The sequence below is a fragment of the Phoca vitulina genome, unplaced genomic scaffold (assembly GCF_004348235.1).
Source record: "Phoca vitulina isolate PV1807 unplaced genomic scaffold, GSC_HSeal_1.0 scaffold39, whole genome shotgun sequence".
NCBI classification, from domain to species: domain Eukaryota; kingdom Metazoa; phylum Chordata; class Mammalia; order Carnivora; family Phocidae; genus Phoca; species Phoca vitulina.
Genome location: NW_022589742.1, coordinates 10,884,439 through 10,899,150, shown reverse-complemented (window position 1 = coordinate 10,899,150; position 14,712 = coordinate 10,884,439). Strand labels below are relative to the sequence as shown.

Sequence of the window (14,712 nt, the reverse complement as noted above, 5' to 3'; positions counted from 1 at the left end):
GAATAGTTTTTTTTTTTACAAACATCACCCAACTCTATGCTGTCTACAAGAACATCACTTCAAATTTTACATTAAAGATTTATTCACTTTTAAGCATAGTTTTATGCTTCTTATACAAAAAAAAATGTTTCCAAATAAATTACAAAATAAAGTTACTTAATTTTATAATGAACATAAACTTGAGTGAACTTGGAAGCAAAAGAGCCTGGAATTGTAAAGGATTGTTCAGGCCACTGAAGTTTAATGGCTCCATCATAGAAAACTTAATTTAACAATATCCCTGACCAGTAATTAATTTTCAGGTGGTTCTAGGACACTTAAGATGATGGGAGCCTCATTACTTCTCAGGGCTGTCCTTTTCTTATGTTGGCCAAGAACAGTTTCAGCTGATTGGCCTAAATTCTAAACCATGGAAGTAAAGCAGTAGTTTAATCCCTTTTGAGCAGAGTAGACCTTCAAGTATTTTTTAAAAGATTTTATTTTTAAGTAATCTCTACACCCAACGTGGGGCTCCAACTTACAACCCCCCCAACCTCCCCCCACCCAGATCAAGAGTCACATGCTCTACCGACCCAACCAGCCAGGTGCCCCGACCTTCAAGTATTCATTCATTTATTTATTTATAAAGATTTTATTTATTTATTTTTATTTTATTTTTTAAATTTTATTTTATTATGTTAGTCACCATACAATACATCATTAGTTTTTGATGTAGTGATCCACGATCCATTGTTTTCGTATAACACCCAGTGCTCCATGCAGTACGTGCCCTCCTTAATACCCATCACCGGGCTAACCCATCCCCCCTCCCCCCTCCCCTCTAAAACCCTCAGTTTGTTTCTCAGAGTCCATAGTCTCTCATGGTTCAGCTCTCCCTCCGATTTGCTCCCCTTCATTTTTCCCTTCCTTCTCCTAATGTCCTCCATGCTATTCCTTATGTTCCACAAATAAGTGAAACCATATGATAATTGACTTTCTCTGCTTGACTTATTTCACTTAGCATAATCTCCTCCAGTCCCATCCATGTTGATGTAAAAGTTGGGTATTCATCCTTTCTGATGGCTGAGTAATATTCCATTGTATGTATGGACCACATCTTCTTTATCCATTCATCTGTTGAAGGGCATCTCGGCTCTTTCCACAGTTTGGCTATTGTGGACATTGCTGCTATGAACATTGGGGTGCATGTGGCCCTTCTTTTCACTACGTCTGTGTCTTTGGGGTAAATACCCAGGAGTGCAATTGCTGGGTCACAGGGTAGCTCTATTTTTAATTTTCTGAGGAACCTCCACACTGTTTTCCAAAGTGGCTGTACCAACTTGCATTCCCACCAACAGTGTAAGAGGGTTCCCCTTTCTCCACAACCTCTCCAACATTTGTTGTTTCTTGCCCTGTGCATTTTTGCCATTCTAACTGGTGTAAGGTGGTATCTCAGTGTGGTTTTGATTTGAATTTCCCTGATGGCTAATGATGATGAACATTTTTTCATGTGTCTGTTAGCCATTTGTATGTCTTCTTTGGGGAAGTGTCTGTTCATGTCTTCTGCCCATTTTTTGACTTGATTATTTGTTTTTTGAGTGTTATTTGAGAGAGAGAGAGACAGAGATAGCAACAGAGAGCACAAGCAGGGAAGAGAGGGAGAAGCAGGCTGTCCCTGACATCTGTGATTTTTTAAAAAGATTTTATTTATTTTATTTGAGAGAGAAAGAGAGAACAAGCGGGGAAAGAGGCAGAAGCCTCTGAGCCGACTGAGCCACCCAGTCACCCCAAATTTCAAGTATTTAAAAGAGCTGCCACATCTCCTATATAAGTCTTTGTTCTCCAAACTATGAACATTTCTTTCAATCGTTCTTCACAAGACATGGATCCAGTGCTCTTATCACCCACACTGGCTTCCTCTGGAGACATGACAGAGTAATGCTCTTCTTAAAATCATAAAATAAATCTAAAAATATTAAGAGAGCTGAAAGCATACAGAGTTCGATTTCTGATCACAACGGGATCAAACTAGAAATTAATAGCAGAAAATTAATCAGAAAATATCCAAACATGTGGAAAATAAACAACACACTTCTAATTAATTCTACAAAATTTCTACATAGTAACCATAAGCATGTAGAAACTGAAATTAAAAAAGTATCATTTATAATTAATTCAAAGAAAAGGAATACTTAGGAATACATTTATTAAACATGTATAGGATCGAATGCAGAAAACTATAAATTTTGATGAAAGGAATCAAAGATCTAAATAAATAAAGAGACACACTGTGTTCATGGATTGGAAGACTAAAAACAAAAATGATGTCAATTCTCCCTGTAAGTGGTCTGTAAGTTTAACACTATTTCTAGCATAGGTTAGGTTTTCTAAACACATAAATATATATGGACAAAAAAAAGCCCTAGAATTGTTAAAGAAACGTCGAAAAAGAAAAAGAATGTGGGAGGAATCACTCTACCTGATATTAACACAAACTAGATAGCTACAGTAATCCAGACAGTATGGTATTAAAGAAAGGATAGACACATAAGAGTATGGTGCAATCCACGGAAATATGCTCAACTGATTTTTGACAAAGATGGGAAAAAAATTCAATGAAGGAAGAATAGTCTTCCTGACAAATTGTGCTCTAGCAATTGGACATTCTTGTTTAATATCGAACCTAGACCTCAACCTCCAAACCTTATACAAAAATTAATTCAAAATGGGGGCACCTGGGTGGCTCAGTCGGTTAAGCGTCTGCCTTCGGCTCAGGTCATGATCCCAGGGTCCTGAGATGGAGCCCTGCATCGGGCTCCCTGCTGGGCGGGAGGCCTGCTTCTCCCTCTCCCACTCCCCCTGCTTGTGTTCCCTCTCTCGCTGTGTCTCTATCTGTCAAATAAATAAACAAAATCTTTAAGAAAATTAACTCCATATGGACCACAGATTTAAATGTGAAATAAAACTTTAAAATTTTAAAAAGAGGGTGCCTGGGTGGCGCAGTTGGTTGAGCGACTGCCTTCGGCTCAGGTCATGATTCTGGAGTCCCTGGATCGAGTCCTGCATCGAGTCCCGCATCGGGCTCCCTGCTCGGCAGGGAGTCTGCTTCTCCCTCTGACCCTCCCCCCTCTCATGTGCTCTCTCTCTCATTCTCTCTCTCTCAAATAAATAAATAAAATCTTTAAAAAAAATAAAATTTTAAAAAGAAAACACAGGAGAAAATCACTGGGACCTAAAGCCTGGTAAAAAAATGTTCTTACATCTGATCCCAAACCACAATGCATAAATCAATTGGACCACATTCAAAATTTAAAAATTTAGCCCCGAGAAAGCAGAATGAAAAGACAACCTGCAGACTGGGAGGAAAATATTTGCGAACCATGTGTTTGACAAAGGACTCATATGTAGAATATATAAAGAACTCACAAAATTTAATAATAAAAAACAAACGGCTCAATTAGAAAATGACAAAAGACATCTTATTGAAAAGGAAATACAGATGGAAAATAAGCACATAAAGAGATTTTTGCCATCATTAGCCATTAGGGAAATACAGATTAAAGCCACAATGAAAGATCACTCCATGAGAATGGCAAAAATAAAAAAACAATGATAAACCCAGTGCTGACAAGGATGCAGAGAAACTGGATATATTCATAAATTGCTGATGGCAATGTAAAATGTTACAGCCACTCTGGAAAACAGTTTGGCAGAGTCACAAAACTAAACATGTCCCTACCATACAACCCAGCAATTGAATTTTGGAGCATTTATCCAGATAAAAAATTTTGTTCACGTGAAAACCTATAAACAAATACTCACGGTAGTTTTATTCCTAATGGCAAAAACTGGAAACAACCCTGATGGCCTTCATGGGTGAATGACACACAAACTATGATGTAACCATACCAAAGAACACTACTTGGCAATAAAAAAAAAAAGAACTATAGGGGTGTCTGGGTGGCTCAGTTGGTTGAGCACCGGCCTCTTGGTTTTGGCTCAGATCACGATTTCATGGGTTGTGAGATGGAGCCCACAGAGGGGCTCTGCACTCAGCTGAGAGTCTGCCTGAGATTCTCTCCCTCTGCCCCTCCCTCTGTGCATGCTGTCTCTCTCTCCCTCCCTCTCAAATAAATAAATAAATCCTTAAACTATAGCTTTTTATTAAAAAGAAGAAATGAACTATATGTTATATATATATACTGTATCTCCACGGTGGTGGTGGATGCATGGACCTACACATCTGATAAAGTTGCATAGAACTAAACACACATGCACACACTCCAACAAGTAAATTGGGGGAAATCTGAACAAGAGAGATAGATGTGTCAATATCCTGATTTTGATACTGTACCAGTTTTGAGAGATGTTATGACTGTGTGAAACTAGGTAAAAATACATGGGATCTCTCTGTACTTTGTTTTACAACCGCATGTGAGTCTATGATTATCTCAAAATAAAACTAAAAATTCAATTGCGTTTCTATATACTAACAATGAACATGTGGAAACCAAAATTAAACACATAGTACCACTTACAGTCACTCCAAATAAAATGAAATAGATATGACTCTAGCAAAATATGTACAGGTGGCTGAGTGAGTATGAAGAGGTAGCACAAAGGAGTTCTTTTGTGCTAAAGGAATATTTTTGTATCTTGATTGTAGTGGTGATTACAGGAATCCCGACATGGGATGAAATGGCTAGAGTAATGAACACACACACACACGCACAGACACACACACACACACATTAATGCAGGTTAGGAAAATGGTGAAAGCTGAATGAGGCCTATAGTCTACTTAAAAGTAATGTACCGATGTCAATTTCCTGGTTTTGATATACTGCATCTAAAGAAATGGTAACCACTGAGGAAGCTGGGTGAAGGCGCAAGGTTCTTTTGTACGATTTTTGCAACTTCCTGTGAGTCTATAATTATTTCAAAATAAAATGTTAAAAATAAATGAGATGAGGCCAAGGAAGGGTTTCAGAAATGATTAGAGGAAACAAGCGATGCAAATGAATGAGGCTGGATCCAGCCTGGAACAAAGGGTTTCTATGTGGCTTAAGCCTGTATTTCTGTGGCCCCTTCTTTTTCAAATGATTAATTTTTTCATGGCATTACACAAATATAAATATACAAATGGATATACATATATATACAGAGAGTAAAAAGTGCACCTTCCTTCCTACTGCCTTAACCAGATGTAAACAATGTTGAGTAATTTGATATACGTATCAACAATCGTTGATACTCAAACAATCGTTGAGTAATTTGATATATCTGCGCTGGCATTTTTTATGCATTCACACCCATGCATGGTTATATTGTGGATAAAGTCATGATGCCACACAATAACATAATGTTTATGAAATTCTCTTTTTTGGGGCGCCTGGGTGGCTCAGTCGGTTAAGCATCCAACTCTTGATTTTGGCTCAGATCGTGATCTCAGGGTTCAGGGACCCAGCCCCTCATGGGGCTCCACGCTCAGCAGGGAGTCTGCTTCTCCCTCTCTCTCTGCTCCTCCCCTGCTCATGCTCTCTTTCTCTCTCTAAAATAAATAAATAAATCTTAAAAAAAAAAAGAAATTATCTTTTTTTCCATGACCATGTAGGTATGACAATTGCTCAACCAGGGTATATAACTCTGCTGAGTTCCTCGGTTATAGAAATGGAACACATGTTTCAAGTGCGGTGGTGAACAGGCATTTTGAGAGAGCCTAAATACTCAGGCTAGCCCTCCTTGTGAAAACAGGGATGAGGTCATGGTGAATCTATTTCTTGCAGACAGCTTTTAAGAAGTCATGACTATAATGAAGTTTGATCATTTCAATCGTCTTGAAAACGTGGTCGGGTTTGGGTTGGATTTGGTTTGGAATAAAGATAAGATGAAACCACGAAAGGGCTTTTAAGCCCACCAGCAAGGAAAACAGCCATGAACAAGGGCAAATGAAAACCTGAGAAGACCTTGTGCAGTATCCAGGGCAAAGATACACTTAAGAGGAGTACTTAGAAATCACTATGGAGTGAAAGGTTAAGACAATGCGGGTAACGGGGCAATTCACCAATAAAGAAATACACATGACCAGCAAATATAGCAAAAAGAAAAAAAAATGCGCCTGTGCGTGTGGTGAAACTCTACAGTGCTGCTGAGTTAGCAGAGAAATGCGAATTAAAGAAAGGTACAATGGGTCGCCTGGCCGGGTTTTCTGTGGAGACAGTGGGGAAGGGGGAGAAGGTAAACAGGCGGAGCCTTCCCGGTAGGCCGTCCGCACGGAACCCGTAGAGCTGTCCAGACCCCCGGCCGCCCGCTCCGCTCAAGGACACGCCCCCAAAGCGATCCCGGGGGGATACCGCCTCGCAATCCCTTCTTCCCTCGGGCTCTGCCCTTGGGCGCCCAGGGGGAGGCGGGGCTTGCCGGCGAGGCGGTCCCGTGGGCGGTCCCGTGTCGGCGGCGGCCGCTCCGTGGCGCCCGGGAGGGGGCGTGGCCACACCCGGGGCGGGGTTACGCTAGCGGCGGCCGCCCCGGCAGCCGGCGAGGGGCGGAGCTGTCCGTAGGCTGCTCCGGAGGGGCGGTGGCGGTGGCGGCGGCCGCGGAGGCTGCGTCCCCGGCCGGGCCAGGGAAGGGGTGACCGAGGGCGGGGCGGGGCGGGGCGGGAGGGCACCGGCGGCCGGCGGGGCGCCTCAGGCCTCGCGTCCACCTGCCCGGCCGCTCGCGCTCCCCTGGGTCTGCGGGGCCTGCGGCGGCCCGCGCCCATGGCGGCGTCGGCGGCTCTGTCGGCGGCGGCGGCGGCGGCGGCCCTGTCGGGCCTGGCGGTGCGGCTGTCGCGCTCGGCGGCGGCCCGCGGCTCGTACGGCGCCTTCTGCAAGGGGCTCACGCGCACGCTGATCACCTTCTTCGACCTGGCCTGGCGGCTGCGCATGAACTTCCCCTACTTCTACGTGGTGGCCTCGGTGATGCTCAACGTCCGCCTGCAGGTGCGGATCGAGTGAGCGGGGCGCCGCCGCAGCCCCGGCCGGAGGGTCCCGCGCGCCGGCATGGAGGACGGCCGGCGGGACGCGGCGGGGGCAGGAGGCCGGGCGGCCCGGGCCCCCGGGCCCTAGACCTGCGCGGGAGGACGCCGGCCAGCCGGCCCGGCCCCGGCCACGAGCCGCCCGCCTCCCAGCCCGCGGCGCGGCCGGTGACCTATTGCACAGAAACTCTGCAAACGGACCCTTTCCGTCGGGCTCGAGAGGAAAGAAAAAAGAACAAAACCCGACTGGAGTGCGGCCGACCTGTTGCCTCACGTCGGCCAGAGCCCGGGAAGCAGCAAGGACAAATTCCGCAGCAGGGGCTGGACTGGCCCGGGTCCGCAAGGTAAGAGGCCGGAGGCTGGACCTGCGTGCGGGCCGGCGGCGGCGCTTGCCGTGACAGCTCGGGGACAGGGGGAACTGGGGACGGGAGCCCTGGAAGCCAGCCCCTGAGCTGGCCAGGCGGGGAACCGCAGGCGCCCCGGACTCCCCGGTCCTCATTCCCAGACGGGGGTGAGGGGCGGCGGCGGCCCGGGCATCTCGGAGGGTCAGCCCGTCCCCGCCCCGCTTTCCCCAGAGGCCCTGGTGCTGCCACCTGAACCCCAGGGAGTGGAGGGGATGGGCTGGGGAGGCGCCGGGGAAGGCTCTAGAAGGAAAAGATGCTGCCACCCTTCACCCCCCTTGGGGGGCCAGACAGGGAGGGTGGTTGTGTTCTTGGCCAAAGCCCTGGTCGGGCCCCTTCTAAGCCCCCAGGCCCCTGGGTTCTGGGCATCTCCCTCCCGGCCCGTGGCCGAACTGCCTCCCGCCCTGTGTTGGGGGCCGGGGGACTGCTCTGGACCTGCTCCTGCTGTGCCCACTGCCCCCCTCCCGCTCTGGGGGCGCCCTCTGGCGCTGGGCGCCTGGACATTTGGAGACCCGGGGGAGGGGGAAGGCCGCTCCGCCCTGTTCCTGCCCCCACAGTCTCGCTGTCGCGCCCTCGCAGCCGCCCGCCCTCCGGCCCCCACGGCTGCCCTGCCGGTGCCACTGAATGCCGCCGGCAGCAGCCCCCGTGCGCCCAGAGGAGCCGGGGAAGTGGGGATCTCCTGGAGCCCGGGGCAGCTCTCAGGCTGGGGTGGGGAGAGCGGGTGCGGAAGCGGCTTGCGAGGAGGCAGCCCTTGGGCGATGGCCCCACTCTCCCTGGGGAGGCCACTGTGAAGTCTCCATCTCTTTCTGTCTTTCAGGAACCGGGGTTTGTAGGTGGTGACCCACCCCTTCCGTGGCCTTGTCAAGAGACTCAAATCCGTGCCCAGGGGTGGCCCCCGGCCCCGGAGCTGCCTGGGGAGCAGCTGGGCAAAGGGCCTGGCCCAGGAGGAGAGAAAGGACCTTCCAGGCAGAGGCCCCGAGGGCTGGGGTAGCCAGTGGTCCCGTTCTGGCATGGGGAAGGACGCCACCCTGTCACCTCAGCTCTGCATCTCCTAGCAACACTTTGAGGGCCTTCTGTTCTCCCCACCTGATGCTTGGAAAAGCTGGCTCTGGGACAGGGAGAGATGTGTCCTTGTCCTACAGATAAGAAGGGGTGGGGCTGAATCTGAGAAAACCTGGCACGGGTGGGGTGGGGAAGGGGAGCTCAAGGCCCCCCCTGGGGGACCTAGGGGGAGAGAGAGAGAGAGGTGCAGGGTAGGGAATGTGGGGAACTGGCTTTTCTTGGAGTGGTGTGGGAGGTCACAGGGAAGACCGTCAGCGCTGAGATGGACACAGGAGAGAGTCCTAGAACGCCTTGCGGAGTGGAGGTCTTTACCCACAGAGCCTGGCCTCCCCTGCCGCCCCACCCCAGGCTGGACCAAGGGCTCCTCGGCAGTTGAGTGGCACAAGCCTCTCAGTTTGGGTGGCAGGGTGGGGGTGGGCTGGTGGCGTGGCTGCTGGGGACAGGACGGAACCAGGAGGGTGAAGGGATAAACCTGGGATGGGGCTGGGACCCATGCACGACCCCATCTGTCTGTCCCCAGGCTCGCGCCCCCCGCCCCAGCCCCAAGCCCAGGATCCCACAGGAGAACCTCCTCTGGATGGGCTTGAAGTGGCCCTGGAGGCCCCAGGTGTGCGGCTCCCTGGCGCACCAGGATGGCCAGGCGTGGTTCCCGAGGCGGGCCAGGAAGGACCCCGGTCCCACGGCCGCTCTGTCACTGGTTGCTCTCGGCTCCCAGGCTCCGAATTCCTGGGACTGAAAACCCAAGCAGGCTGGCCAGCCCCAGGGACACGGTGGCCCAGTGTCACACCTCCTGCCCTCCTCAGCCGCCACGCTGGAGGCCGGGTCCTGAGTGAAGAGTTGTGCCCGCCTCACCCCGGGGACCGAGGCCGGATGAGGCCGCCGTGTGTCCCCTGCAGCTTCCCACAGACAGGGTGCGATGGCTTCCTGCCTTGTGCCAAGTGTCCTGGGGTCCCCGGTCCCGGTGGCGCCTCCCGCACCCCAACCCTTTCCACCCAGGCCCACTTCTGGGAGCCTGCCGGCCTGCCGACTCCGTCCACAGATGTCCGGGGACAGCGTGTGAGAGCCACGCGGGGCCTCCCTGGGGCTGATCCGCAGATGTGCCCCTTGCAAGGCCCCGTCTCACCCTCGGGGTGACCTGCTCCCCAGCTGCGGCCTTGTGGCTCAGCTGGAGCTGCCTGGGGCCTGTGACACCTCTTGCCCACAGGGAGGGGGTGGGGGGAGCCTCAGGGCCCTGGCCCGAGACCCCTGCCCTGCGGGGCGCCCCGGTCAGTGCCTGCCCTGCCCCGGGGGCCCGGAAGTCTCCGCACAGCCCCCGAGGGCCTGGGCAGGGGCTGCCCTTCTTCGGCCTGTGGTCCTGCCTCTGCTTTTCTGACCGGTTTGGCCTTGAGTAGTTAGCGAGCTTCTCCCCACCCCACCTTCCCTCTGCCCGCACTGGGCCCTGGCTGCCTGACAGGCTCTCGATGCACTTTATTTATTTGCAGTCTGTTTTCCAGGCAGCAGAGCTTCTACAGAATCCGAGACACGGGCTGGAGATGACTGTCACTTTGCTGTGTGTGATTAACTGTACTGGTCAGCACCTGCTGCTCAGAGAATGGTCTCGTTCCCGGTGTTGTCAAATCTTGTCACTCTAAGTTAAAAAAACAAACCCTCCCTGAGTTCAATAAAGTAAAAGAAAACTGGAGGCCTCCTCTTCTGGTGTGGTGCGGTAGGCTTAGAGGAGGGGGGCCGGCCGTGAAGTCACCTGGGAGGGCCGCGGAGGGCTGCAGGGGTGGAGGCCTGCGGGGCCAGGGCCCCTGGAGAAGGTGGCGGCAGGGGCCTGGCCAGAGAGGTGGCAATTTGTCCCATTCACAACCTTTATTTGGATGACCTGATACCTAGGTCTTCTCTCTTTTGAGGGTGGGCTGGGGGGGGTGTGAAAGAGGCTCCCTGCACATCATTTTGGGTCACCTGGAGACCTGTCCACAACAGCAGGTGGCGAGGTCCCCCTTGCTTCCCTGCCAGCCAGGTGGGCGCCCAGTTTTGGAAAAGATAAAACCATGGGGACCGGAAGCCTGCTGTCCTTCCCCCCCCGCGGCCCCCCGAGACCGGAACTGTCCCTTCAGAGCCCCAGCCTAGTGACTCCCCAGAGAAGCCTGGCCATGGGCTCCAAGGGCTGTAGGGCTGAGGGCGGGCAGGCAGGCAGAGGGGGGGTGGAGGGCGCCTGGGGACCTCAGTGGCTGAGGTAGAAGAAGGAAGGCCCACAGTCCGCGGGGAGGAGGCTCCTGAGGATGCAGGGTCATGGTCCCCTGAGGAGCACAGCCTGGGGTAAGGGCCTTGGGTGTGCTCCACCCGCTGGGAACGTCCAGGGGTCAAAGCACCCTGACAAGACAGACCCTTCGGGCACCTGCCACCCAGAGGGATGGACCCCGGTCCCTGCCAGCACCCTGAGCTTCCCCCCGCTTTGTCCAGATGGTCGCGTTCAGTCCCTGTTGGTCCCAAACCCAGCCCAGGGATCACGCAGCCTGGTGCCACCATGAGGGGAGGGTCAGACCGGAGCTCGGGGCCCCAGGCACGTTGGAGAGGGAGGACCACCCTTCCGTGCCACCGAGGAAGGCAGGCAGCTTCCGCTCTGGCTCAGGGCGGCCTCCTGAGCCCAGCTCTTCCACGGACCACCGTGTGGCCCCAGGCCGGCCACGGGCACTCTCGTGTCGCCAGGAGGGAGCCTTCAGTGTGGCCGTGGCCCTTCAGCCGTCGGTGGCTGCTCAACGTTTATTCCGGCCTCACCCGGAGCACATCGTCTCTATGAGGAGAGGAAAGCCAGCGAAGGGAACTGGCAGGTGTGGAGAGCCTGCCCAGTGTCCGGGGCCCTGCCGCCTGCTTTGTTCCCGGAACCTCCCCATCATCCCCACGGCCACCTTCGGAGGAGGTCATGGCGAGGCTCTGGGCCCCGCATGAGCCACGAGCTCGACCTGAGCAAGCGGAGGCTCCTCACCTCCTGCCCTGTCCTTGGAGTGGACCTTCCACCCACCATCGCCCCACGAGGAGCTGTCCCCAGGTCGCAGCCTGGAGAGAGTGAGGTGTGGCTGGGCCCGTCTGGACAGCATGTGGGACTGCACCCGGTGAGGGCCTCCGTACAGACCCGTGGCTCTGGCAGGTGGGTGTGTGGGCACGTCCCCACGCGGCAGCCGCCCAGACAGGCCTCTCGGGTCAGTTCCCTGGCGCAGTGCCCCTGCCTCCCGCCCGTCCGCAGCGCTCCGTCCCTGGGTTCGGCTCGGCGCCCTCCTCCCCACGCTCCCTACTCCGGCTGCCCGCGGGGGGCTTGGACGGCACGTCTCCCCGGTGCCCAGGCTTTCCCAGGGTCGACAGCCCCTCTTTGCCACGTTCCATGTGTGGTTCTCCGGTTTATTTTGTTGCAAATGGGAAATGCCATTGCTCCAGCCGTTCCTCCAAGGTTCTGCGGCCCCTCTTACTGGAGAAACTCGAGAGTTTAGAAGATCTCATTCCTGTGTTTGTTGCAAACCAGGAGAGGACACGGTCCGTGCCGTTCCCATCCGGAGCACAGGGGTCAGCCCAGGATCCCCTCTGTCTCCACCCGTCCGGGTTTGCCGCTCGCTTCCCACCTGGGGAGCCCTCCCGCCCTGTCCTCGGTCTCTTGGCTGCTTCCCACCGTCGTGCTGGGGACCCTCGGCTGCGGCCGGACAGCCTTTGTGGGTTGCTCTCGCCCCCTCCTCCCGTGGGCCCTGGCTTCCCCCGGCCACCTTTGCACCCTTTCTGGGCGGGCTCGCAGCCCCCCTCCCAGCTCCCCTCGGGGCACTGCCCCCCCCATGGAGGAAGGGAGAGGAGAGGCTAAGAAGCAGCTCTCCGCGGCCCAGCCCACTGAGACTCGGCCTCCCCTGCGGGCCTCACTCTCCCGGGCAGAGGAGCTGCGGGCCGATCCGGGCACCAGGAAGGCCGGGGCGCTGCTGGGAGGATGACGCCGACCACAGACGGGACCCTTCTCTGCTCCGGAGCCCCCCGCGCACTCACCCTGCAGAAGGAGGCGTCCCAGAGGCGGGGGCCCCACGGCAGGGAATGGCTGCCGGGCCTCAGGGTCTGGGGGACACCAGCCAGGTGCCCACTCTCCCCTGCGCGTGTCCCCCTGCCCCGGCTGTAACGGGGACCCGACGACACTCCCGCCTCCCTGCGGGGTTTTCTGAGGACCACGTGGCGGGAATGCCCGGTCGGCCCTGAGCCCAGTGCTCCGCACAGACAAGGGCTCTTAGATCCATGCTTCGGAGCAGGCCCGCCGGCCACCGCAGCGAACCTTCTCAGTGTTCACGGTGCCCCCAACACAGCGATGCCTGCCCTGCTGTCCCCTGAGTCACCCCCTCAGTGCCAGACTCTGGGGCAGGATTTCAGGATACAAAGGTGAGCCACTTCAGTGTGGCCCGTGTCCTCCTACCAGCGACAGACCCAGGACTTGGCCACTTGGCTTCAGATACACGCGTGTTTGGGAAACGCAATCAAGTGCACCCTCAAATCAGGGGGATCCAGCAAACGGGAGCTCAGGGAGGAATCTGGGGGCGCTGCTGAGGAAATGTAGGGGAGGAGAAGCCCCCCCCCCCAGGCTTCTCTGTGGGCATTGTCACCACTGCGGTGGGTCAGGAGAATTTGGGGCTTAGCTGGATGCAGACCCAGCTGTCGGGGACTTGGGAACACGGCCTCCCATGCCCACGAGATGGAGCCACCCTTGCAGCCGGGAGCAGCAGTGGGGGAGCCCCTCTGGAGAGGATCCTTGCGCGGGGGACAGAGGGACGGAGACACCCCTGGCAGGGCACCGAGCTGCCTCAGGCAGTCCCCCTCTGCAGAGTCCACCTTCCTCTGGAAGACGGCCACAGCCCTGGTCCCAAGGCTGAGCAAGGTCCCGAGGTCACCACCACCTGGGTGGCCCACCACACAAAACAAAGCAAAGGGCCTGCCTGGCTCACAGCCTCGGCCTCGTGGATGCTCTGTGGTCACAGCAGCCTCTCAGGGCCCGCACCTCCTGCTTCTGTGCCTCGGCCTCCGTACCCTCCGAGGATCGTTGCTGCCCTCGCAGGAGCCGGCAGGAGCCCCAGGCTCAGGACCTCGGAGCGCGGGCCATGTAGGGCCCTCCCCTGCCACCATTGAGCCAACGGGGAGGCAGCAGACAGGCTCGTGCGGCCCGAAGAGGTGGAGGCAAGGAGGTCCGGTCTCCTCCCACCGCGGGTGAGACAGCCAATATGGTGGCCATAGAGCAATGCGCCGGGGCGGGTGCCCCTGTGTGTGCTTTAGGGGGACAGCGGGCTCCTCGGTGAGGTCCTTGGGAAGATAAGAGCCTGTCGTGGAAGGCTTTTGAGCAAGGCTCCAGCCCTAGAACTTGCTCCTCGCCCCCGACAGTGCCATTCTCTTTTCTCTGCCTAAGTGGGGAGACCAGGTAGGGCCTGGTCCAAACACCCCAGAGATACATACCAGGAGCAAGTGGGATTTCTCTCTGGAACGCAACGTTGGTTTCACATCTTGAAGTCAATGTTTTACTCCATATTAACATAAGCAGGGGGAAACCTGACCATTACAGTAGGTGCGGGAAAGAGATTTGACAAAATCCAACACCCGTCCATGATAAAGATTTTCAACAAAATTGGTATATGGAAAGGAATTTTCTCAACCTAGTAAGGCGTGTCTACATAATCTTATAGTGCGCATAACACTCAATGATGAAAGAATGAAGATTTTCTCTACACATCGGGACCAATGCAGGATGTGCACTTTTGCCCTTTCTATTCAACATTATAGAGGAGATCCTAGCCTGTGGAATAAGCTCCTCATCCCCCCCCCCCGCCAAATAAAAACATTCTGATTGGAAAGGCAGAAATAAAACTATCTTTATTCACCGATGATCCTATATGGAGAAAATCCCAAGAAATACACATAGACAAAAAGGCACTAGACCCGTAACTGTATCTGGCACAGGCCACAGGACACAAGATCAATATTAAAATAGCAACTGCATTTCTATATACTAGCAACAAAAATTCAAAAATGGAATAAAATAATTTGAAAAACACTGCTGGGAAAGTTTAAAGAAGCTCTAGATAGAGGGGCGCCTGGGTGGCTCAGTTGGTTTAGCGGCAGGCTGTTGATTTCAGCTCGGATCATGATCTCAGGGTCCTGGGATGAGCCCTGCGTGGGAGTCTGTGCTCAGCAGGGAGTCTGCTTGAGGATTCTCTGTCTCCCTCTGCCTCTGCGCCTCCCCCTGCTCGTGCTCACTTGGTCTCTGTC

At 54.2% G+C, this 14,712-nt stretch overlaps 1 protein-coding gene and 1 long non-coding RNA gene across 2 annotated transcripts; both read left to right on the top strand.

The window, feature by feature from the left end:
* The first annotated feature begins 6,734 nt into the window (after positions 1-6,734).
* On the top strand, positions 6,735-7,052 carry LOC116647212 (small integral membrane protein 10-like protein 2A). Its single transcript, XM_032428391.1, has one exon. It carries the CDS (start codon positions 6,735-6,737, stop codon positions 6,969-6,971), a length of 237 nt encoding a protein of 78 aa, XP_032284282.1. The 3' UTR covers positions 6,972-7,052.
* Positions 7,053-7,094: 42 nt separating this feature from the next.
* LOC116647138 lies at positions 7,095-10,135 on the top strand. Its single transcript, XR_004302287.1, has 2 exons — positions 7,095-7,335; positions 8,210-10,135. It is a non-coding gene; the product is annotated as an uncharacterized LOC116647138 (long non-coding RNA).
* The last annotated feature ends 4,577 nt before the right edge of the window (positions 10,136-14,712 follow it).

Bases quoted from the DNA above. Each gene is read 5' to 3' on its own strand.
- LOC116647212 (XM_032428391.1), top strand. From the start codon at position 6,735: ATGGCGGCGTCGGCGGCTCTGTCGGCGGCGGCGGCGGCGGCGGCCCTG.